Source organism: Mus caroli, chromosome 11, assembly GCF_900094665.2.
Source record: "Mus caroli chromosome 11, CAROLI_EIJ_v1.1, whole genome shotgun sequence".
In the NCBI taxonomy this organism is placed as follows: Eukaryota; Metazoa; Chordata; class Mammalia; order Rodentia; family Muridae; genus Mus; species Mus caroli.
The window spans coordinates 65556996-65583330 of NC_034580.1; the positions used below are offsets into that span (position 1 = coordinate 65556996).

At 45.8% G+C, this 26335-nt stretch overlaps 1 protein-coding gene across 1 annotated transcript in view; it reads right to left on the reverse strand.

Annotated features, from left to right (window-relative positions):
- The window catches only part of Scimp (SLP adaptor and CSK interacting membrane protein), a 22586-nt gene extending 6371 nt beyond the window's left edge, over positions 1 to 16215 (reverse strand). The window contains exons 1-3 of the mRNA XM_021178315.2: positions 16106 to 16215; positions 4492 to 4615; positions 1605 to 1668 (exon numbers count right to left, since the gene is read on the reverse strand). Of these exons, the coding sequence (XP_021033974.1) occupies positions 1605 to 1668; positions 4492 to 4603 (176 nt within the window). The 5' untranslated portion in view covers positions 4604 to 4615; positions 16106 to 16215. The remainder of the gene's footprint in view (positions 1 to 1604; positions 1669 to 4491; positions 4616 to 16105) is intronic.
- Between the last annotated feature and the right edge of the window lie 10120 nt (positions 16216 to 26335).

Genomic DNA, 26335 nt, shown 5'->3' on the forward strand with positions numbered 1-26335 from the left:
AAAAAAAAAAAAAAAAGAAAGCAAGCTGAGCAAGCCAGGGGAGGCAAGCCAGTAAGTAACCTCCCTCCATGGCCTCTACATCAGCTCCTGCTTCCTGACCTGCTTGAGTTCCAGTTCTGACTTCCTTTAGCGATGTGGAAGTGTAAACTGAATAAACCATTTCCTTCCCAACTTGTTTCTTGGTCATGATGTTTTGTGCAGGAATAGAAACCCTGACTAAGGCATGTCCTAATAGCACATTTCTGTGGGACGTTTTCACTTTGTAGCAAGGCCTTGGCCGTCTGGCTCTGTGATGCTTGATTGAATTACTCAGCAAGGGGATCAGATTGGACAGGAAAGGTTATATTTGCTGGTCTCTTTGAACACCAATACAACCCATTTTAGAAAAGTGTAGATTTTCTTGCAGATAGGCAAAGGCTGGCCCTTAACTGGGTCCTGATCCTGGGTGGTCACCTCTCGGTTTTTAGCATCACAGTTTTAACTCTTATGTTTATTCGTCTGGGATTTTGACCACTCCTGCTGGCTATGCTCACGATCTCATTTATGGGGCACGCCTGTTTCTGTTCATCTGAACCCCTGAGTCATGTTTTATCAATTTGGAGGGGCTGGGGACTGTGTAATTGAGTAATTCAGTGATGGTTTCTCTATCACTATCCCTGGGTACCAAGGCTCCACTGAGCTGCTTGGGTCTGTGATGAGCTCCATGCTTGGGTCTGTGATGTTTCACGTGAGTTGACATACATGGTTGCTGGGATCTGTCCTCAGAAGTACCAGGGAAGGACGGCTGGAGGCGCGTGTGGCTGGTTTCTCCTAGATTCCACCTTATATGCCTTTTTTCCTTTGCTGATTTTATCTAATTTTGGCTGTATTAAACTATAGCTGTGCTGGGCATGGTTGTGCACACCCCTGGTCCCAGCACTCAGGAGGCTGAGGCAGATGGATCTCTGTGCGTTTGAGGCCAGCCTGGTCTACATAGCAAGTTCCAGGCCAGCCAGAGATGCGTAGTAGAATCCTGTCTCGAACAAATAAACAAAACATATCACACACAAAAAAAAAACAACCCAAAATGTAAAGCCGGTGCTCAGGTCTAGAGGACCCAGGTTTGGTTCCCAGCATCCACACAGTGGGTTATGGCTGCCTGTAAGTCCAGTTTCAGGAGATCCAGATGCCCTTCTTCTTAGGTATCAGGCACAAACACAGTGCACAGACATGCTCAAAGGCAAAGCTCACATACACATAAAATAAAAATAAATCTTTAAAGGGGGAAGCAAATGCTATACTTTCATGCCACGTTTTCAGATGTGTAATCTGCTTAAAGAAAAGAGGTATGACTGAGTCAGGGACACAGAGCCTACACAGTAACCCCTGTCAGAATAAATATGACCAGGGAGCCCATAACAGGGTGCCAGAGGTGCCCTGCACCCACAATGCCTTGGACCTTCTGCCTTGGATAGATGGAGAATGTTGGCAGATCCACTCCACCAACTCCATAGGGAAGGAGGCATTGCAGCCACACCAGAACAGTATCTGGAGGGCCCTGGTGGTGGCAGTGAACAGCTGACTCTCAGGGTTGAACCGCAGGGGCCTCCCCTCCCTCCACTTACTCATACATCTTTTCTTCATCTCTTCCATCCTGTTTTGAGGGCTTGGCAATTTCCCAGTTCCTGCCTAAGGGAGGGAAACCATATTCATTAGGGCACATTAATGAAAGTTGTGACTTCAGAATTTTAGAAGTCCTTGGAAAATAATCAGATCCAGGGCACTAGGAAGGGAACTGCCAAGCGATAAGAGACTTAGGAACACGGAGCTTGCAAAGTGACAGAGCTAGCATTTGGACAGTGGCCACCAAACCACAGAGCCTGGGAGGCCACCCTTGGCCAACAGCAGCAATAAACAAAGAAACGAATAAATAAATGGGAAAAAACTTAAAAGATAGCCAATAATAGAGAAGTATATGAGCCCAGAACATACTTTCTAAAAATCACATATTAAAAAAAAAAAAAAAAAAGATGCCAGGCATGGTGGCACACACCTTTAATCTCAGCACGTAGGAGGAAGAGGCAGGCAGATCTCCAAACTCAAGGCTAGACCTGTCTACATGGTGAATTTCAGGATAGCCTAGGCTACATGGAGAAACCCTGTCTCAAAAATATATATAAAAAATACATAAATACATATGTATGTATATATATTTTATTTGTTTGTTTGTTTGCTTATTTATTTATTTATTTATTTATTTAGGTTTTTTGAGACAGGGTTTCTCTGTATAGTCCTGGTTGTCCTGGAACTCACTTTGTAGACCAGGCTGGCCTCAAACTCAGAAATCCGCCTGCCTTTGCCTCCCGAGTGCTGGGATTAAAGGCATGCACCACCATGCCCGGCTCTGTATATATGTATGTATGTATATAATATATAAAATAAAGTAATGAAGGTCTGAATAAATCCTCTCCTTTTATTTTTTATTTTAAAATATTATTTATTTAATATATACTAGTACACTGTAGCTGTCTTCAGACACTCCAGGAGAGGGCATCAGATCCTATTAGAGATGGTTGTAAGCCACCATGTGGTTGCTGGGATTTGAACTCAGGACCTCTGGAAGAGCAGTCAGTGCTCTTAATCACTGAGCCATCTCTCTCTCCAGACCCTCCCCTTTTATTAAAAATTAATTACTTAAGGGATAGTGGTAAAAGAAGATAAAATTGGGAACGCAGCACACCTGAGATCTGATCCCAATTCGCCACTAACCCCTGAGCACCTCTACTGAGGTTCTGTCTCTCTGTGGGCTGGGGACCAGGCTTAAAGGACTTGCCCTCAGTGAGGCCGTGCACTTCAGCTCTCGCTGAGCAGATGCCTGTGGGACAGTGTGCTGAGCGCTCAGGGAGGCTCACCCAGGGCACCCTGTGTGTACTTCCCGGTGTGTTACCTGGGCATGCTCCTGTCTTGGACCACTTTGAATTTTCTTATAAAGGGCTAGGACCTCAAAGGACTATGCCACTGCTTGGGGAGTTCCTCTTTCTGGAGATAAACAGCAAAATGGAAAACCCAGTTGTAGATAACCTAAAATTAGTGTTCACCTCCAAATCGTCACCTTGTCTGAGAAGGCCAAAAACTTCTGGCCAAGATGGAGATAATAGCAGAAAGCAGGCCTTAGAGAGAGAAGGCCGTCATGCTACTGAAGCACGTTCATCATGAGCGGTATCTGTGTTTGTTTGTTTTTTAATTCTCACATATATTACATCCTAACTGAAGTTTCCCCTTCCTGCCCCTCCCCTAGCCTCTTCCCCATCCCCTACCCCTTCTCCAGATCCACCCCTGCTCTGTCTTCCATCAGAAAACAGCCGGCCTTCTGGGGACATCAACCAAACACAAGCTACAACAAAACCAGCAGCTATGCCGGGCGTGGTGGCGCATGCCTTTAATCCCAGCACTCGGGAGGCAGAGGCAGGCGGATTTCTGAGTTCGAGGCCAGCCTGGTCTACAAAGTGAGTTCCAGGACAGCCAAGGCTACACAGAGAAACCCTGTCTCGAAAAACAAAAACAAAAACAAAAACAAAACAAAAAAAAAAAAAAAAAAAAAAAAAAAAAAAAAAAAAAAAAAACCAGCAGCTACTATCACTTCAAGGCTGGATGAGGCAACCCAGTGGAGGAGAAGGGTCCCACAAGCAAGCGAAAGAGTTGGGGACAGTCCATGCTCCTACTGTTAAGATTCCCACAAGACCACCAAGCTTCCCAGCCATAACACAAGTGCAGAGGACCTAGGTGGGACCCCTATAGGTTCTCTAATTTATGTGAGTCCCCATGAGTCCCAGTCACTTGATTCTGTGTTATGTTCTCATGTTCTTGTGGTGTGTCCCTGACCCCTCTGGTTCCTCTGATCTTTCCTTCCCCTCTTCTTCAGGACTCCCTGAGCTCTGCCTAATGTTTGGCTGTGGTACTTAAACTCCATGGAATCTCGAGAGTAACCCTAGCAAACACTCCTAGTGATGGAGGACAGGGAGCCTGCACTGGTCATCTTCTGTAATCAGGCAAAGCCTCAAGTGGAGGGACTGGGATATCAACCCATCCATAAAACCTTTGACCTACAGTTTGTCCTGCCTGTAGCATGTTCTGGGACTGGAGCTTCATAGAATCATCATCAAAGAGACCAGAGAGACTTCACTTAGCAACTGATTGAATCTGTATTTTAATGCTCAAGACAGTTGACTTTCTACAGACTTCTGTCTGCTCCCTTTTGAGAGCCACCAAAAAGATGATGTCAGTGCCCAGAGGACATGGGGCTTCAGTGACCCTGCATCTGTTTTTACCCAAATCCTTTGACCTTGGAACGAATCTCCTCCCCTTTGCTATGCACATGAGAAACTGAGGCCCAGGGGTTTGTGGCAAGGCACACGGCACTCTTCCTAAGCCCACACAGGCCAGGCTTATCCTGGGTTTTGCTGCACTGACATCACCTGCCCCACCCCTGTCAGGTAAAGTGGCCATCATTACCTTGTCTAAGCTGCCACCTGCAGACACAGTACAGGATGAGACCCAGGACCAGGGAGATGAAGATGATGGACATAGCTAAGATGATCCAGAAGTTGTCCCTCCACCAACTCATTGCTGTGGGAGCCTAGGAAGAACAAAGACTGAGGCATGAGGCATGAGTGGAAAGCTTGCAGGCTGGGGCTATCATCTACCATGCTTCCTGACCCATATGCTTAGGAACCAGACAGTCAGACCTCACAGACAATGCCTCAGCGGACCACAGGCAAGTCGCTTACCGTCTTCTGAGACTGTGTCCCATCTGTAACATGGGACCGATGCTGCCAAGTACTTCATAAGGGTCTGTGAGGTTTAGCTATGAGCTCTGTCACCACCAGACCCTCCAGAAATAGGCCATAACCATGGTTTGCTGCCATTGCCAAGACACAGCAGAGGTGAGGCGTACCACTGAAGGCAATCCCCAGCAGGAGGTCTTTATATCACAAAGATAAGATACACTTTTTATGACTGTGGAGAGAGAATTTTGAGAGTTTTTGTTGTTGTTGTTGTTTGTTTTGAGGGTGGGGCTCGGCAAAGTACCTTGCTAGGTTCTGTGATTTGAATATGGCATGTTTCCCTGGAACCCAAACTGAGGCTTGGCCATCATGACACAGTATTGAGAAGTGGTGGGATTCTTTTTAATAAAAACATTATTCTAGGGCTGGAGAGATGGCTCAGTGGTTAAGAGCACCGACTGCTCTTCCGAAGGTCCTGAGTTCAAATCCCAGCATCCACATGGTGGCTCACAACCATCCGTAATGAGATCTGACACCCTCTTCTGGTGCATCTGAAGACAGCTACAGTGTACTTAGATATAATAATAAATAAATCTTAAAAAAAAAAAAAACAAAAAAACCCGGCGTGGTGGCACACGCCTTTAATCCCAGCACTCGGGAGGCAGAGGCAGGTGGATTTCTGAGTTCGAGGCCAGCCTCGTCTACAAAGTGAGTTCCAGGACAGCCAGGGCTATACAGAGAAACCCTGTCTCGAAAAACCAAAAACCAAAACCCAAAAAACAAAACCAAAAATCATTATTCTATATGTATGTTTTGGTTGTGTGTGTGTGTTTGTGTGCCATATGCGCTCCTGGTGTCCATGGAGCCAGAAGTGAGTGACAGATCCCTTAGAACTGGAGTTTTGGACAGTTGTGTGCAACTGTGTGGGTGCTGGGAACCAAGCACTGATCCTCTGGAAGAGCAGCTGGTATTTTAAAAGCTGAGCCATTTCTATAGCAATCCCCCACATGGAATGTCCAGTGCCCAGCATGAAGAATGTCCTGAAGTTACACCCTTCTCCATGGACTGCTGAGAGATGCTCTTTCAACAGAACAGGCTAACTTGTCTTTCTGAGAGTGAAGCCAAGAGAGGGGGCCCAAGAGAATCACATTCCATTTGCAGTGTGATGTCACCTGAGACCACCAAGCTGGTTCAGTGGCTAAGGTGCATCCCGATGGGATAGGTATTCAGGGCAGAGGTGTGGGGATACATGCCGGGGGAATGCATGATCAACTACAGGCCCTGGAAAGTTACAGAAACTGAATCGTACTCTGCCCCAGGCTTGTGGCCAAGCTGGTAGATAAGACTGTAGGTTGCAGAATTGCAGGAAACCACCAGAGCATGGCACAAGCAAATGCCTGCCTGACAGGATGCTGACAATCTGTTCAAGGCTGTAGCCACAACTCTCAGAGGGCTACAGAGGACAACAGACTTCTCAAGAGAGGGCTGTTTGAAAGGCTGGGCTAAGAACCCAGGAGTCTGCGGCTAGGTTGGGCAACATAATGAAACTATGTATCTTTAAATGATGCTATATTAGGACTAGAGAAATTACTCAGTGGTTAAGAGCACTGGCTGTTCTTCCAGAGGACCTGGGTTCTGCTTCTAGCACCCACATGGTCAGCTCCAGTTTCAGGGAATGCAGTGCCCTCTTCTGGTCTCTGTAGGTACTGCACACACATGATGCACATATATAAATCCTGGCAAACCGTCACACACATAAAATAAAAATTTAAAAAGTCATCTTACAATTCTGGAGGTCATGAATATCTCACTTGTAAGTCTAAAACCAAAGGACTGTGGGCCTTAAGGCAATACCCTTTTAGATACTGTAGGGGAGAATCCATTTTCTTGTTTCTTTGGCTTTGAGAAGTCACTCAACAGTCCTTGGCTCAAGACCATTTCCTGTCTTCAAAGCCAGGCCTGTTACACGACTCTGACCATTCTTCTGTTGTCATATCTGCCTCTGACTGTCCTCTGCTGGCTTTCTTCCCAGTGTGTAAGGACTCTCAGGGTTACACTGGGTTCTGCCACTGAGCCAGGACAGTTTCCTCACTCTGTCAACTGATTCAAAGCCTTGACTCCCATTTTCTATGAACTCTGACATAATCCAAGCTCTGGGGATTTGATGTGGAAGTTCTGAGGAAGGAAAGGGCTCTGATACAAATGACTCCACAATGAAAAGACACTCTGATTAAATCAGACTCATGGGCTTATATTGTCATATTTAAAAAATATTTTGCCTCTTTCTGTGATGGTTCGAGGAGAGGAAAACAGTGTGGTGATTCTGCCACCTTTGATCTGAAGTAAGTCACATGGTGTCTGGTATTGTCACCGTGGTCATGCAGCAGCAGGGGCTTGCTGTCTTGCTGCAAGGCAGACTTGGGATGCCACACAGAAATAATCAGGAGGGATTCTCAAGGTATAACTCGTGCTTGGAATAAGGCAGGGCTCTCAGAGCCCAAGTGGGTCCAAGAATGAGCTTACGATAGAACAGCAGGACTGTCCGACCCTGTCATCTAATTTTGACCCAAATGTACAGGTGTGTGAGTCACTTATGTAAAACAGTGCATGAGAAAATATGTCTTTGTATCAGCGTATGTACACACTTGAGAACACCTGTTGCTTACTCTAATGTGGTAAGTGCTATAAAGTTAGTTGCAACAGTGTGTCACTGAGGGAACAATGACAAGGGGGGAAAGAGTGCACATGACCAGTGGAGAGGCACTTGGTGCTTTGGAGTCTTTTCCATCCTCTGTTGTCTGAATTCACAGATGTAGAACCCGACTGTGGAGGGATGACTGCATTTCCGTTTCTCAGAAGAGGAAGCAGAACTTGGATAGGTTAAGAGCTGAGGTAACTGGCAATCTGAGATTCCAGCTCAGATATCGGAGTCTGTTTATTCTGCCACCTTGACATGAAACCCACAAATCTTCTCTTCTAAAACTGAAAGCAGAACCATGCTCAAAACTTTCCAATCCTTGCAAGATTTCAGGGTCTCTGTGCAGCTAGTTGCTCATAAAGGGAACCTCAGTGTGAAAACCACTGAGAATGCCCATCTGTAGGCAGGCCTGGGGCACTTGCCTTTCATCCTAGCTCTCAGGGGATAGAGGTAGGTGTGCTCTTTGACCACCTGCTTTGCACATCAAGTTCTGGGACTACATAGTGAGACTCGTCTCAAACAAACAAACAAACAAACATCAAGAACAACAAAACAACAATATGTATTATGTGCTGACATTCCATGAGTTAATTATTCTATATACCCAGATCCTTTCATCCCCACAATAGCTCCATAAGCTAAATAGTCATCATTATCATCCCACTTCACAGGTTAGAAAATAGAGGCCTGGGAGAGCTTAACAAGATTGTAGAACAAATCATTGGGGAAAAAAAAAATCAGAAACCAAAACTTGCCTGACTCTAGGGCCTTAACTTTTGACCACTATGCTTGAGCACCCCCCCCCAAAAAAAAACCCGTTCAATTTTCCTGGGTACCAAGATGTACTTAAATACAAGGCCTTGTGCACCTACTCTGCTTCAAAGTACAACTTCCCACTCTTGTGGATCTGGTACGAGAATCTGAATCAGCATTTTTAACAAGCCATCTAGAAGGTTCTCTGGTCTGAGTGAGGAGCCCCACATTTGACAGGTCTGTAGGACTCCTAATTGGTGCTGGAGACTGTGTGCCTATTCCTTGGAGCAGCCATAGATGGTGGCAGCAGGAGCCGGGTGGGATAAAAGGCACTGAAAAGATTCCTTGAACCCAAATACCTTCCTGCGTGCTTGCCATGGCCCCTGGAAGGTTACACCAACGACCAAGTTCCCTCTCACCAACAAGGCTCCAGGCTGACCTTTTTGGTACTTCTTCATTTAAACTCACTTGCCTGCACATTTAGGAAGAAAAACTAACTCCCTAGTGCCTCAGGTTTTCTTTCCAGGACTTTGTCTGAGGTCCTTGGAGGGCAGTTAGAGCCGATGTGGAGAGGGTGCAGAAACGCAGTTCTTGGAACATGAAGCGGTCCCCTGTGTCCTCCCGGCTTGGTGTCCTCTCCCTAACTCATAACACTTCCTGCTCAAGTGTGTTCAGAACTCTCGGAACTCTCTGCCCTTTCTCCCCAGTTATCCTTGGGAGTCTCAGAGATTTACAGATTCCGTACATCTGTAGCTCTGGGGAGGTGGATGGGGGATGGAAGCCACAGATGGAAAGGAAGAGGAAGAACTTGGGAGCGGGGTTTGCCACAGGAATAAGGAAGGGGGAGGGTGTCTTCACGGAAAGAGAAACTCTGAATTTCAAGAAGAGAAGGATCCAAGGCCCAGAGTTGTTTGTTTATGATGTGAGGAACTTCAACCTGCTGCAGACTGTGAAGATTCCAGGAGGGAGGAGAAAAATGAAACGCAGGGATGGAGAAGAGAGAGAGGGAAGAAGAGGCAGAGCGGAGCTGGGAGATGCTGTCTCCTGTGGTCGCAGATTGAGCTTTCAAAATGGAACGGTGATAAGGAGAGAGGAGTGATGCTGAATGGAACCGGAGGAAAGAAGGACGTAGGGACAGGAAGTGGGCAGATCACACTAAAAATATCCATTTCTCCAAAGTAGGAAGTAAAGTCAATAACCAGGGTGACACGGGGGCTGTGTGTGTGTGGGGGGGTGTGGTAGGCCAGGGCAGGAAGCAGGCAGGCTCCCAAGTGAGGACAGTGCTCCCAAGTGAGCCACAAGGTCTTCCACCTCTTTCCAGCCCATCTTTCCCACTCTACATCTCCCTGTGGCACTTACTTCTGGGGCCTTCCTCCCATCCTTCCCTCCTCCCCGAGCCCTATGACTGCCCCTCAGCTACAGGAAGGGGCACATCAGATCTGGGTTATTCTGTGAAGTATGGATGACACACATCTTTCCCCACCCATACAATGCTGGCATCTCTTTCCTGTCTGCCGTATGTCCCTTTGGTCATCGTCCTCCCCCACCCCTCATGCTGGTGTGTAAGTACCATATCGGCAGGGCCCTGGCTCCTCTCTTGCTATCACGCTCCTGGTGTCTTAGGTCACAGGGCCACAGCAGATACTGCATGTGTGTCTGTGGATGAATAGATGAGTAAAAGATTTGACAGCCCTTCTTTCCACTGTGGGTGGACATCCCTTGTGGCCACGCAGCCCGGGTGTGTAACAGTGGCCATGCCTTTGTGAAATAGCCCTTTGTAGTTTTTCCTCCTTTCTTTCTTTGCAAGGTTAGTTCTCTTCCCTTAGCCTGACACTCTAAATTCTAAACATAAACTACCCCTGAATGAGTAAGATAATATCTGGGGCTGAGGATGTGGCTTCATGGTAAGATTGCTTGCCTTTTATGCAAACGCTCAGAGATCGATTCCCAGCACCGCAAATAAAAAAAGATGATAATCACGGATAATCTTTATTTAGATTTACAGAACCCAGAATGTGTACTGATCTTGGGTTACACCAGAATACGTAATAATTCTTATTTTTTTCCCTTCTGTCCAACAGCTAACACAAAGTGAGTCAAGTACTACAAGGCTTGACTTGTAGAAAACAGATATAGCCCTCTACAGACAAAAACCAGCCCTAGGAGGCTGCTATATTGTAGCCAGAGAAAAATAAGAAAGGAAGCAGGTGCTCTGAGTGATGAAGACCCACCCAGCGGTAGTCTTCCTGCCCGCGGCTCTGGACACTTCCTCCTTTTCATGTACCTAACTTCTCTGGGAGGAAGCACTGGGGACATCAACATGCACCTTCTCAGGCTCTACTCCTTGGATGAAGCTGATCTCTTTCCTGCCAACATCCTGTTTTGGCTTTTATGCAGTGAGCAGTCAGATTCACATACTGTTCATATCGTACAGAGTCTTGAGTGAGGGTCTCAAATTCCTGTCCTGTGTAGTATTATTCCCAAGCCACATCTTTAGGACATATGTCAGCAGGTGAGACCCCTGCCATCCATCTGCTAGCCACCACTGGGGGCAGAGGTAGGTTGAGAAGCAGAGGCCATTGCAAGCATTGGGGAGGGGCATTCTAGTTACCCCCTGGATTTCCTGCATTCCTCAGGTTACCCAAGGCATTTTAAGGACCCTCCATGAGCCTGATGAATGTGTGGGAAGGACTGAGCAGGACATTCCACAGGATAAGGGTGGTTGAGCAAGGTAGAAAAGCAAGGAAGGGTAATGGCTACCCCAGCTTCAATGCGCTCTTCTTCAGAAAGCATTTCAGTGACAATACTTTATTCTTTATCATGAATTCCTGAGACTGGTGATTCATGACTTTCATCTCCAGCACTTGGGAGGCAGAGGCAGGCGGATCTCTGTGAGCTTAAGACAACATAGCAAGTTCCAGAGCAGCCAGGGCTACAGCCTGAGACCCTGTATAAAAGAAGGGGAGAAAGAAAGAGAAAGGGAAAGGAAAAGGCACACAAAAAGAAAGACAGACAGGAAAGAAAGAAGAGACACAGAAGCACAGTGGGAGCTGGGGAGGAAGATAGTTTGCACTGGAAAGTCACACACATTCACAGAATTGTGAAGCACTCCAGGGCCTTGAGCTGGCCACCCAGGGAACGGGCTGCTTCCCCCGAAGCTTGTATCTGGAGCTTGTATGCCCAGCATCTGTAGCTGGAGCAAGATCCATAAGCCTCCATACAGGTTCTGAAACTTTTCCAAGAGATGACACATGTGACAGAGCTCCGAGGATCACCAGACACCAGCATTATCAAGAGCAAACCACAAATGCTCTATTTACAACAGCAGTTGCCTTCGGAAAGGACAACTGCCCTTCACTGGGAGGCTACAGAATACCCACCCATCAGCTGAGCTGCTGGTAGGAACTGGGGAGTGTTTCCTCTGGGACATACAAGGAGATATTTAGAGATGGGAACCTGGAGGGACAAGTATGAGAACTGGGACAGGCTAAGGCCTAGCACAAGCCAGAGCCTGAGGAACCCACCGACAGAAACGGTCAGGGATACAGCATCGAAGATGGCTGTACTGCATTCAGTCTGTAGTTGCTCACTAATGCACTGTGCTCCGCTCTGGTCGTCTCCTGCCCAATCCTTAATAAGGTCTCTGCATCTACCAGTGCTTTCTTAAGCAGGTTTGTTTTGGTGGTATGGGAACCAGGAAAGGGATTTGGTTCATGAGTCAGTGCAGTACAGTCTTAACCACAGAAGCTGTGAGCCTTGCTGACCAGGAGGAAAGAGGTACCTCCTAAATTAATCCACAGGCTTACTAGAAAGGGTTTTGGAAAGCAGGGCATGGGATGAGGGTTTGAACTGATTTCAAAGGCACAGGGAGCTAAGCACTTATCAACATTGTCGGGGTGAGCAGTTCTTGCCTGATACCTTTCTAGTTGTCTGTCCGTCCGTCCGTCACTGATGATGGTCAGGATGTCCATATTCCCACCTGACCATCTTGCTGCCATGTGTGTTGGGAGTGGCCATGTGGAGGCTTAAAATTGAGTGTTTACAGGGCGGGACTACAGAAAGCGTCCACTGTCTCCACTGTCTGCTCATTCTGTGGTCTTCCATTTTGGTGCAAGGCTGGCAAGCTCACCTCCACATTTCACCTCCTTCCCCAGCCTTCACATCGATTACCCTGTAGCTCCACTTCCAGTGCCCCAGCCCGGGTTCTAGACCCCTGTGCAAAGGACCATTTTGCTTGTCCTGTTTTAGTTCTTTGGCTCACTGCTGGCTGCCACATATAAATATGACCCCTTATTGTCTTTCTATAGCTCCTTGCCAGTGAAGCAGGGTGAAATATGAGCTCCCTAAAGTCTGCCCAGCACAGCCAAGATCAATCCCAATCGGCACCTGCCCACCTCGACAGCCTCAGGACTCCCCCATATTTCTGTGTCCCATTGAGCTTTTGCTCAGCAAGGGACCTGCAGTCCCACAGACTCCCTCCATCCTCCCTGGCCTTCTTGGGGGTCATTCTGTCAGCTTAAAGCAACGATGCTCAATGGGCCTCCAGGGGGTGACAGCCCCATGGCTCATATACATAAGCTCCCTGGGGACAACAGCCTGCTGGCTATCTAGAGGCTCCATTTGCATACCAAGCAGTGTGTTTTTTATTTAGATATTATGCAAAAATCAATAAAAATGGAAGGCCTTCCTGTAGGTGCATAATTACAGTTTAGAGTAAAGCTGAAACAAAATGGAGAAAATGTCAACTCTCTACCCCCAAACCTGGAAATCCTTTTTTTCTGATGGCTTGAAGATGAGATAGGTACAGACACCTCCTCCTAACTAAATCCCTTCCCCCTCATTATCTAGTGCTGAGAAAGCCTCAGGGTCCTCCAAGTGGGCCTTAAGCACAACTTTCCTTAGAGTCAATCTTCAGTTCTCCTGTCAGATGGGATACAATGTATAACTTTCATTTTTCTGTAAAAAGAAAGGGCCATTGTTTACCAGTAATTTCTTAAATTATTAATAGCTACGGAAATGTGATGTTGATGTTCTTAAACTAAAATATCTGGCTCCTAGAGTTTGCTGAGGACTCTAAATAATATTTTGCCAGAAAGTCTAGACACTGACTCCTGGGAGTGTCACCATCTCAACTCTTAGAAGTGCGGACCTTCCCTGCAGTGGAAAGGCTGCTAGCCTGGAAGGGCACAGTCAGGACCAAGGTTAGCTGTTAGGGTCCATGAGCTTTGTTTGTTTGCTACTTTTGGTTTTGTTTGAGACAGTGTCTCTCTATGTAGCCCTGGCTGTCCTGCAACTCTCTATGTAGATTAGGCTGGCTTCAAACTCACAGAGATCCACCTGCCTCTGTTTCTCCAGTGCCACCATATCTGGGTTTGATATATATATATATTATTTTCAGTAGGATTTGAGATGACAAGCCTGGGCTGACTGGACCTTACATCAAACTTAATAAATAGGGGCTTGGGCTTCCAGGGTAAAGGAGAACATGATGTCTGTAGAGGGCTTCAGTAGGGATGTGGAGAGCTAGCAAAGGATTTCAGGTGATTTGTAACTATGTATTATGACTGATATAGCTACTTAATACATTTATCGTGGTATATCTAGGATATGCACACATGTTAACACTATATATGGGGCCAATGACTTCAGTAAATTGATACATTTTGCTGTTTAAAGATACATTATGACCATTTAATCTGTTGCTAAAGAAGACATACTTATGTACAATATCGTCACATATTTACAAATTTGTTTTGGATGATGTTTCCTTTGTGATCTTCTGTAGGTTTGCTTGTTTATGTTGAGAATTAAACCTAGGCCCTTGCACATACATGGCAAGTCCTTTACCACTAAGCTACAAGTCCAGCCCGTGCCTCTTTAAAATCACATGCAATATTTTACTAAAGGAAATGGGTTAATCAAAGTTCTTGTAAATGAATGTACTGACATTGATTTATATACAGAATTATACATTTTTGGTGGAGGCAGGGGATGGGGGTGGTTGAGGCAGGGGATGGGGGTGGTTGAGGCAGGGTCTCTCTACATACCCTTGGATGTACTGGAAGCCACTATGTAGATGAGGCTGTCCTTGAACTCACAGAGATTGACTTGACTCTGCCTCTCCAGTGCATGATTAAAGGTGTGGCTATAAAATGATGTTTCAGTAGGAAACCCTGTGAGGGAGTTTATATTTTGTTTATATTTTATTTTATTATATTGTATTTATATTGAATTATGGGAACATACTGTAATCATATCCTTATTCTGTATTCTGGCTTGCTAGCCCACTATATAATGACATGGTGGTTAGTAGTCCATTAAAAACAGTATCAGGGTGGGCAGTGGTGGCATATGCCTTTAATCTCAGCAGTTGGGAGGCAGAGGTAAGTGGATCTTTGTGAGTTCAAGGCCAGCCTTGTCTACACATCAAAGTCCAGAACAGTCAGGGCTACTACATAGAGAAACCCTGTCTGGGGGAAAAAAAGATGTCAGGTCAGAATGCAAATCCTATCGAACTAACAGGGCGAGGTAACTTATGCATAATGAATGCCTATCTCCACTGATATTTAACTCTGCTAGCTGTGATGCTTGCATGTGTTAACACAGTGTTTGGGCCAATAACTGGACTGGCAGTTGCCCACACTGTCCTGCTGCTGCATGTGTGTCTCAGCATGACAGTTTAGCAAGCCGGGATGGCCGCACATTAATCCTGAGTCTGATTTATTATATCATAGGACTCAGTTTGACTGAGTCCTATGATATAATAGGACTGACTGACAACCGTCTGACTTCTATCCATACATGCTCAGTCCTCGCAGCTTATTGCTTGCCTAGCAGATTTGTCTGCCTACAGTTAGGAAAGACATCTATTTGCTAGGAAAAAAAGGAAACAGGAGCGGGGGAGAAAGGGAGGAAAGGGGGAGGGAGAGATAGGTGTAGGGAGAAGGGAGGAGAAGGAAGGGAGAAGGGGAGGGGGAGGGAGAGGGGGGAGAAGGGGGGAGGAACTCCATCCTGACAAACTTCTGGAGACGCTGATCCTCCCACATGGTCTGTGGCATAATACATGGATTGAAAAAATGATTTCTGAAGAGCTAGAGACATGGCTCAGTGGTTAAGAACAATGACTGCTCTTTCAGAGGAGTCCCAAGTTCTGTTCCCAGCACTGTGTTGTGGCTCACAACCGTCTGTAAGTTCAGTTTCAAGGATCTGTTGGCCTCATCTCTCCTCCAAGGACGCCAGGCATGTATATGACACGCAGATACACATGCAGGAAAAATTCCCAAACACAGAAAAGAAAATATTTTCTATAAGGAAAAAAAAAAAAAAGAATTGAGAACATTGATTTCCAGAGGTCAAAAGCAGAAGGCTCCATCAAGGTCTCACGCCAGCTGAACACCTCTGAGTCCCGAGGCTTCTGAAGGTTGGCAAGTGCCTTATAAATCCCAGACACCAGAGGCTGAGTGCCAAAGGCACCGAGAGGCATGCTGTTCTGATTCTTTCATCCAAGAGCACCAAGAGGTAGCCAGAGTACAATACACAGTACAGTGAGGGTCCTCTACCAATCAAATACCAAATATTACAGGCACTACGCAGATAGCGATAATTCCTTACACTTCACACAGCTCACTCCCAACTGTGACTTCATCCTTCCAGGTAAACTTGCCATGCCTGGCACACACACTGGAGGAGTAAGGAGATGGCCAATGTCATTCAGCAGCAACACCAAGTGAACTCTTTCAGGCCATTATTTCTCCAGTTGTACCTGGCTGTGTACCACAGCCTCAAGCAACAGTCCCCTTAGCCTGTGCCTATGGGGTTGCCTATTTGGCCACATGTCTAACAGCAACATGGACAGATGACTATGGTGGAAAAAGCAAGTTGAAGCACTTACCTAGACTGCTGGGGTGTTCACTGGAAGCAGCTGGGGAGACAGCTGTGGACTGAGGGTGTTACTCAAGCACAACTGGGGAGAGGCTTGATCGCCCACATACCCTCACTCACCCTTGGAGGCCGCAGGCACCAGCTTGACCACACTTCCTCTTTCTGGTCCCCGTTCTAGTGAAGCTAACTACTCCAGTTTTGTTTTTTGTTTTTCTGTTTTTAAAAGCTACCTTCCCACTGCCCTTCGTGGCTCCAGCAGAGGCCCATGAAGGCTGGTCGTGGTGTGGAAGGGGGGTCCTGAGAGGAATCAGGCTCCAGAGTGAGTGAGTGAGTGAGTGAGTGAGTGAGTGAGGGGGTTGCCCCAGGGGAAGTCTCCCTTGAACTTTCCTGGGCATGGTCATGTGGGACTCAAGAAGAGAGACGGGGACCTGAGTCTACCCAGAGATGCATGGTGGGAAATGGAAGACAGATGCATCATCCCACAAGGGTGGCTCTTGAACCCCTGGACCTGTTGGCCCAACTTCTGTTTAGAGGAGTCAAGAAGACTCTAAGAGAGGGTCTAAGAGAGCATGGTGGTGATACCTAGAGTGTAGCCTAGGCTGTTCTTGAACTTGTGATATTCCTACTTCTGCCTCCCAAGTACCAGATTACAAGTGCATGCCGTCACACCCGGCCAGTGGACAGTGTTAATTGAATTGAATCATTTCCTACCACACTGTGAGACAGAATTCCTAGTGATGCTCATAGCCTCTAAAAATGGAAGTTTGAGGTGAGTAAACAAAGAAACTGCCTTGTAGAAGTAGCTGCTTGTAGTGAGTCATCACTTCATGGTAGCACCGATGTGTGTGAGATGCCCCTCCAGGGGAGGGGTGTACTGGCACTCAGGAACAATGATGACAACCAAAGTGACTGGGGAAGATTCCCCCACCTGCCCAGAAGATGCCCACAGGTAGCATTCACTGGTGTTTACGGTGTAAATATTCCTACCGTGGTCAATTTCAAAATATCAGCATGGCATCCAGGGACTTGGAATTGGGAGGAAAGTGCACAAGGATGCTCTCTCTCCCAAGCCTTCTGGGCCAACTGCATTGCATTGTTAGGAGCTAATGTTGAGTACTGCAAGGGGCTAGGACTCCACCAGGGTTTCACTTTCCTGGTCTCAATAGACCTTCACTTAATTCGATTATTTCCTCTGTTTCTTAGAATACTGAAGTATGTGGAGGTTCTGCCATGGAACCAGTTTTTCATGGTGACCTTCAACTCAGACCTGTCCACACCAAAGGCAAAGCTGGTGCTCTTCCCTACTGGACTTAGCTGAAACTTAATTGCTCAAAAAGTGTCCTAAGCTAGGCATGATGGTGCATACCTGTGATCCCAGCACTGGGGAGGCAGAGGCAGGAGGATTGCTGCTAGTTCAGGGTCAGTAAGGCTATGTTGTGAGAGCCTGTCTCAAAACAAACAGAAGCCCTACCTTTCAAATAGCAAATTTAAAATTACCTTCTGAGAAGTTAGCCAGAGCCAGGCAGTGGTGGCACATGCCTTTAATCCCAGCACTTGGGAGGTAGAGGCAGGAGGATTTCTGAGTTCGAGGCCAGCCTGGTCTATAGAGTGAGTTCCAGGACAGCCAGGGCTACACAGAGAAACCCTGTCTTGGAAAAGAAGAAGGAGGAGGAGGAGGAGGAGGAGAAGAAGGAGAAATGGAGAAGGAGAAGAAGGAGAAATGAAGAAGGAGAAGAAGGAGAAATGGAGAAGGAGAAGAAGGAGAAATGGAGAAGAAGAAGGAGAAATGGAGAAGGAGAAAAGGAGAAGGAGAAGGAGAAGAAAAGTTAGCCAGAGCTCCTATGGGAACAGCATAGCCTAGGCTAGCAGAGCTATGGTCCTTGGCTTGTGCTCGATTTATCCAGTCGTTTTGCTTTCTTTGGGGGTCCCAAATTCAGCTGTGACATTGCAAACTCGATAAATATACCATGTCCAACAATCTGAAGAAAGTTCAAGCCCTAGGAGGCAGAAGATCAAAATTCCCAGCCCAATTTGTCAAGCAACTTTCTGAGTAAACCCTTCCCTTCTGCTGTGGTCTGTTGTTGCCTGTGAAATCAGTTTTCACCAGATGAACATAAAGTTGCTCTCAGGATTCTGCTATGAGATCTTTCTTCTGTTCCTCTCCTTCACTTTTTGATAAATAAAAAATGGCATAAATTTAAGGTACACAATGTAACACATGACTTGATGCATCTGTTCTGTGGAATGATGACCCCACCCAAGCTGATTAACAAATACACCACTTTGACATAGTTTAAAAAAATTAAATTAGGATTTTTTGTTTGTTGGTTTTTTGTTTTTTTGAGACAGGGTTTCTCTGTGTAGCCCTGGCTGTCCTGGAACTCACTCTGTACACCAGGTTGGCCTTGAACTCGGAAATCTGCCTGCCTCTGCCTCCCAAGTGCTGTGATCAAAAGCAAGTGCCACCACTGTCCAGCTTAGGACTTATTTATTTATTTATTTTCCAAGACAGGGTTTCTCTGTATAGCCCTGGCTGTCCTGGAACTCACTTTGTAGACCAGGCTGGCCTCCAACTCAGAAATCCACCTGCCTCTGCCTCCCAAGTGCTGGGATTACAGGCATGTGCCACCACGCCTGGCTAGGACTTATTTTTAAGCATTTTGTAGTGTGTGTATGTCTATGTGACTATGCCACATACGTGCAGATGTCCCTAGAGGTCAGCAGAGGGATTGGCTTCTCCAGAGTGGCGTTATAATTGGCTCTGAGCAACCTGATGTGGGTGCCGGAACCGAATCTGGGTTCTTTGCAAAAGCAGCAGGCGTTCCTAACTGCTGAGCCCTCCCCGCAGCTCCCTCCTCATTCTCTGTGTGAGGAAGCTTAAGGCAGGCTCTCTGAATTTCAAGTTGTACAGACGGTTCCCAAACCTTTTATTTTTATTTTTTTAATGTTGGAGTTTGAAGTGAGGGAGGGCATTGCTCTTGCCAGGCAGATATTCTACCACTGAGCTATATCAGTTTACTTTTTATTTTGAGACAGGTTTGTCATTAAACTTGTCCAGACTGGTTTTGAACTCTCTGTGAATCCAAGCAAGCCTTGAGAATCCTCTAGCACATACAAAAGCCACACTTTTAATATGTGAAGTGTGAGGATTTACTGCATCAGCCTGTTGCTAGACAGTACAAGGATTAGAGAAAAGAATCAGACGAAAAATCCACCATCGAGAGTCACTGGGGTCTGAGGATGTAGCCTAGAGGTGTGGTAATGGCCTGGAGGGGGAGGTGATGTTTCCCTAATTGGTTCTTGATTTGGTCAATAAAGAAAGCAGAAACCAATTGCTGGGCAAAGGGTAAAGGTGAGACTTCTGGATCACAGGAGGAAGAGAAAGGGCCAGAGAAAGAGGGCAGGAATTTAGGGTAGACATACTTAGTCTTCTTTTTGCACTTCTGAAATGCCACCTGCAGATCTCTGTGGCTAAAGGATGCCTGAAGGGCTCTAGAGTAACTCACTGAGAATGGAGAGATGAAGTGCGCACTCTGGTGGTCATATGTGGTACTTCTATTTAAGAAGTCGTAGCCCTCTGTCATCTCCCATGGAAACACCTAAACACAAACATGTAAAGCTAGGAGCGAGAGACTGTCTGATTAGATGACACCCAGAGGGATTCTAGCCCATCCCTCATTCCACGGTTGTATGCCTTCTGATCATGAGACTGCTGGCGCCGACATCTTTGCTTGTGGTGTGCGGTATGGATTGAAGTCCTCTTGGTGGCAGCGGATGCCTTTGGAGGTAGTACTCCCTGGAGGGTGGAGGCTTGAAAGTTTCAATGTGCTTTGCTACTTTGAACCATAGTACATAGTAGGACAACTTCTCACAGAAATACTCATTCCATATAAATAAAAGATTTGACTTTAACATATAAAAATTACAGGGAGTCGGGGAGGTGGCTCACTCAGGTATGTATGTACTGAGTATGTGAGGATGAGGACCCAAGTTCAATTCCAGAAGCCCTGTGAGAAGTCAGGTGTGGTGGTACACGTTTGTAATCCCAGCACTAAGGATGTGGAGACAGGAGGATTCTTGGGACTTAGGGCCTCTGGAACTTGCTAGTCTGCCATCCTAGACAACCGATGAGCCTCAGGTTGCAATGAGATATCTGGTATTAAAAAGAGGTGGTGGCTACTGGGGAACAACACTTGAGTCTGACCTCTCCACCCGTGAGCTTCCTCGAGTGTGCTCCCCAAGTGCACGCACACCCATACTCACATGTATGCACAGATACAGATGCAAATGAAAAGAAAAGGATAGAAGAAAACACGTGTCATTTTCTTTTTAAAACAACCAAGAGAAGGAAAGGATGTCAGAGTTTGCTACAAAATAAAGAAACCAGGAAAGAGAATATTAATAGATTTCAGGTTATTTTAGTAGGTGGCTTCAGCTATCAGGCTGACACCTAGAGTCACCTGGGGAAAGGGATTCTCCGCTGAGGAACTGTCCGAGTGCAATTGGCACATGGCCACGTTTTCCTAGATGCTAACTGATGCAGGAGGGCCCAGCCCACTGTGGGTAGCGCTCTCTCTAGGCAGGTGGGCATGGGTTATATAAGAAAAGTTGCCGGGCAAGGCCGAGAAAGCAAGCTGGTCAGCATCATTCCTCCATAGCTTCCTGCTTCAGCTCCAGCCTCTAAGTTCCTCCCTTGAAGTCCTGCCCTGGCTCCCCCCTTGATAGCAGACTTCCTTTCCCAAGTTGCTTTTGTTTATTATCTTAGTTAATTTTCTACTGCTGTGACAAAGTGCCATGATCAAGGCAAGTTCTAAAAGAAAGCATTTAATTGGAGGTTTGCTTACAGTCAAAGGGTTAGTCCATGACCAGTATATATAAGGTGGGGAGCATGGTAGCAGTCAGGCAGACATGGTGCTTGACCAGCAACTGAGCACTAACATATGGAGTTGTGAGACAACAACCAGAAGACAGGGAGAGAGAGAGAGAGAGAGAGAGAGAGAGAGAGAGAGAGAGAGAGACTCTGAAGAAGAGCTTTGAAACATTAAAGCCCACCTCCAGTGACACACCTCCTAATCCTTCTCAAACAGTTTCACCAGCACTTGCACATATGAGCCCATTGAAGCCATTCTCATTCAAACCACCACAGTCATAAAGTTTATCACAGCAGTGGAAAGCAAGACAGGATATCATTTTCAAAAGCATTTGAAGAATGAGCGAACCAGCTACATAGGGGGAAGGCTAGATAACTGAGTGGGGGTAGTAGCTACTTGGCCCACCTGCCTAGAGAGAGCACTGCCCACAGTGGGCTGGGCCCTCCTGCATCAGTTAGCAACTAGGAAAACATGGCCACGCGCCAATTGCACTCGGACAGTTCCTCAGCTGGGAATCCCTTTTCCCAGGCGACTCTAGGTGAGTATCAGCTTGATAGCTGAAGGCACCTACTAAAATAGCCTGAAATCTATTAATGTTTTCTTTCCTGATTTAAGTTCCTAACTTTAAAACACCCTTTTCAAACCAAAAAGGAATAACTATTTTTATAGAAAACTGGGTAAAAGTTATGAATAGGAAAATCATAGAAGAAACAAATTTATTGGCAATAATGTGAAATGATTACACATCACCAATAAAGGTAAGAAACTCAGGGGCTGGAGAGATGGCTCAGCAGTTAAGAACACTGACTGCATCACAGGGCCCCCAATGGAGGAGCTAGAGAAAGTATCCAAGGAGCTAAAGAGATCTGCAACCCTGTAGGTGCAACAACATTATGAACTAACCAGTACCCCGGAGCTCTTGACTCTAGCTGCATATGTATCAAAAGATGGCCTAGTTGGCCATCACTGGAAAGAGAGGCCCATTGGACACGCAAACTTTATATGCCCCAGTACAGGGGAATGCCAGGGCCAAAAAGTGGGAATGGGTGGGTAGGGGAGTGGGGGGGGGGAGGGNATGGGGGACTTTTGGGATAGCATTGGAAATGTAATTGAGGAAAATACATAATAAAAAAATATTTATTAAAAAAAAAAGGCACACTAACTGCTCTTCCAGAGCTCCTGAGTTCAATTCCTGGCAACCACATGGTGGCTCACAGCCATCTGTAATGGGCAGTTGTCCTTAAGCCACCCATGATTGCAGACCTTCCCCTGTGTCCATGTATCCACTGTCACCATCCCAGATGTAAGAAGGTGAATGTGTAGATACAGGGCCAAATTGGTTTGGTCAAATTGGTATCTCTTTTAAAAAACAGTCAGTGCTCTTACCCGCTAAGCCATCTCACCAGCCCCAAATTCTCTATTCTCTCTCTCTCTCATTCTCTCTCTCATTCTCTCTCTCTCATTCTCTCTCTCTCTCTCTTTCTCTCTCTCTCTCTCTCTCTCCCTCTCCCCTTCCCTCTCCCCCTCCCCCTCTTCCTCTCTCTCTCTCCTTCTCCTTCTCAGTTGCCATGAAGTTGGTTAGCAGCTTAGAAACTTCCCCCATTATTCTCAGGTTCTGTCTAGTGCTGTGATGAAACACCATGACCAAAAGGAAATTGGGGAGAAAAGAGTTTATTTGGCTTACACATCACAGTTCATCATCAAAGGAAATCAGGACAGAAACTCAAGCAAGGCAGGAACCTGGAGGCAGGAGCTGATGCAGAGGCCACGAATGAGTGCTACTTACTGGCTTTCTCTTCATGGCTTGCTCAGCCTGCTATGGGGTGGCCCCACACACAATAGGCTGAACTTTCTCCAGTGGATCACTAATTAAGGCCTGCCTACAGCCTGATCATATGAAGACAATTTCTCAATTGAGGCTCCTTTCTCTACAATGACTCCAGTTTGTGTCAAGTTGACATAAATTAGCCAGTACAGGCTCCAGATCAAAGGAGAGGAACATCCATTTACTGAAATTGAAAAACTGAACTAAAATGAAAAGATGTAAGAATCAATGCGTTTGTTTAATGATGCTGTGGGTTATACAGTGAAATTCTTTTTCTGCATATAAGCAATGATCCATCAGATACTGAAGTCAAAAGCACTATTCCAGGAGCTGAAGAGATAGATGCTCAAGCAGTCAAGATCGATTAATGTTCTCCAGAGGACCCAGGTTCAATTCCCACATCAAGTGATTCTCAAAGGCCCGTGACTCCAACCTTAGGGTATTCAGCACCTTCTTTTGGTTCCAGCAGGCACCTTCCAGTACATCACACACACGCACACACACTCAAAAGTGTACATCACACACACGCACACACACTCAAAAGTAAATACCTTTAAAGTGTGGACATCTTTCACATTGAAAACTATACAGTTTTGCTAAGAAAGATTAAAAATAAATAAAAATTCCACAAATGGAGCACTATGGCATATTCACAGATCGGGTGATATCATGAAGCTTGTTTTCTTCCACAGTTTCTATTTTATAGCTCCCTCCCCAAGGCTGGCTATAAAACCTTGAAATTCTCTTCCCCAAGGCAGGTCACAGAAACTCTGGTTACCACTCACCTTTCTGCCTTGGACCTGGCTGTAAAGAAATTCTCTGACCTGCCCTGGCTTGATAATAGTTCCTAAAGCCTGCCTCAGTCCAGAAGAGTCTTGCTCATACCCTGTCAGGAGGAACTATTACCAGAGAGGCCAAGAACACTGAAGACCAGCCTTACTGTGTCCCCACCGAATCTGTCAGCATTATTTCACATCCTTTGCGTCCAGTCATGATTACTCATGCCTCAAGCAAATTGATTTTACTCAAGAAGGGGTTTGTGTCTGATTGGTCAGAGTGGCATCTATTTGGTGAGGAGGGCAGTCCTCAGACTGAGGGACCTGACATATTCTGAGGCTCATGGTGTCTGAGTTGGATTACATTAAGCGGACAGCTAAGCGTTGCATGCCAGTGGTTAGAATCCACATCTGGTGTTAGAAGTCTTCTCTGTTGTTTGTGGTGTGATATAATAAAAGGAGAAAGGCCCTTTGCTTTTCCTGATGCATTTCAAAAAATTCAATAGCAGTAAGGTGGCAACCTTGCTCAAACCGATCCACAAAGTTAATATGGCTCCAACCGAAGCCGGAAGTGATCGAGTAGAATGATCTTGACAGCCACATGGGTGTGTGAAGGAGTCAGAACGGCCAACACCGCACCGAAGAAAGCAATGTCAGAGGCCTTATTAACACAACCTGACTCGAGACACTCATAAAGCTGTAGCCATAAAAACACTGTTAATTGGTGTGAATAGAGCTAAATATATCAGTGGAAAAGAAAGAGCAAAGAGTCCAAAAGACCTGCACACATACCGATTGTCAGCAAAAGATTAAAGGCAATTTGCTAGAGTAAGAACAGTTTTTCTGTTCTTTTAAACAGTGCAATAGAACAGAATAGAGATACCAAAGCTAGACCTACACGTATACAGTCAATTAACTCAATAAAGATACGGAGATAATTTAGTGCAAAAAGGAAAGTCTTGTTTGTTTGTTTAGCAGCTAGTACTGAAACCACAGGGTAGACATAAAATATAAAACAACAACAAAACCAGACTCAAAATGGATCATAGAGTTTACATAGAGCTAGAAGTACAAGTTGAAATTATAAAACTTGGGGGCTGGAGAGATGGCTCAGTGGTTAAGAACACTAACTGCTCTTTCAGAGGTCCTGAGTTCAAATCCCAGCAACCACATGGTGGCTCACAACCACCTGCAATGAGATTGGATGCCCTCTTCTAAAGTGTCTGAAGACAGCTACAGTGTACTTATATATAATAAATAAATAAATCTTTTAAAAAAGAAATTATAAAAATTCTAGTGAGGCATGGTGGCTGCATACCTGTGATTCCAGCATTTGGGACGAAGAGGCAGGAGGATCAGGAGTTCTAGCCCAGTCTGGGATACATAAGACCCTGCCTCAATAGTTCAAAAAGATGTACAATGTGATATTTAAGCATATACTTTACCAATAAAGACATACAAATAACGAACACTCGTAAGAGAAAGATGTTCAAGATTGTATGTCACTAGGGGAATGAGAACTAACATTTCAACAAGATCCCTACTTCTGCTTTGCTCTGGTGATACTGTAATAAAATACCTGACATAAATAACTCAAAGGAAAAAATTAATTTAGCTCACAATTTCAGAGGGTTTGGCTCAGGCCCATTAAGTGACAAAATGACGGGGAGTCAGGTCTTCACCTCAGGTTGGACAGGAGGCAGGAACAGCAGCAGCTCGCAGGAATATGGCAGCACAGAGTAGCCCCAGGTTACAACCCATTATCTCCTTCCTCCAGTCAGGCAGAGTCTCAAACATCTCTTCAGGTTTTGAGTGCATCAACAATGGATGAAACTATTTACTAGGTCAGAGCCCTAGCGACTTACTAATCTCTGGAAAAGAGATTACACCTGGGTGTGATCACAGACTTCATAAATCCCATGGGTGTTTTCCTTTTTTTTTTAATTAAAAAATATTATCATTATTATTTTCAAGACAGGGTTTCTCTGTGTAGCCCTGGCTGTCCTGGAACTCACTCTGTAGACCAGGCTGTCCTCGAACTCAGAAATCTGCCTGCCTCTGACTTTCAAGTGCTAGGATTAAAGGCGTGCGCCACCACTGCCCGGCTAAGAAAGGAGTTATGGACATTCAGCCACATAGTTGCCGAGTAAAATGGCCCGATATGTATGTAGATAATAAAGCAACAGTAAATGTAAATTAATCTGTAGCAACAGGCCACAGGCTAGTGGTTACTGTACTGAGTCTGGGCCTTAGAGGAAGAGGGAAGATGCTATTCCAAAGGGCAGGAGATCGCTATGATAGCTCTGTCAATGCACACATACATATTATCAAATTACAGAGAGTTTACAAACTATAGATATCTGCAGTTTATTTCATGTCGAAAGAAAATATTGAGTCTGGTGTGTGTGGTCCGGGGGTGGAGGGCTGGGTATCAGAACACAGATGATGTCAAGGCCAGAAGGGCAGTGTGGGTGACCTCAAGGTGAGAGGCAAGTGCCCGCGAATTTCAGGTAGGATTTGGTTGTTGGAAGAATCCAGAGCAAAGCAAGGAGCTGTGATCATGAGATCCATGCATGGTTCCATCAGAGAGTGAGGAAGGTTCCGACAGCGGAAAGGGAGCAATGGGAAATGTAGCAATCTAGGCTCCTCCCCCAGTCCTCAGCGTTGTCATTTGATAGATCTGGGGCAAGGAAAATCCTTTGGGGCTTGGAAAAAAAATATGCATTTCTGCTTCTCTCTGGTTTCTCTTTGGAGTGGTGTCCTGTGAC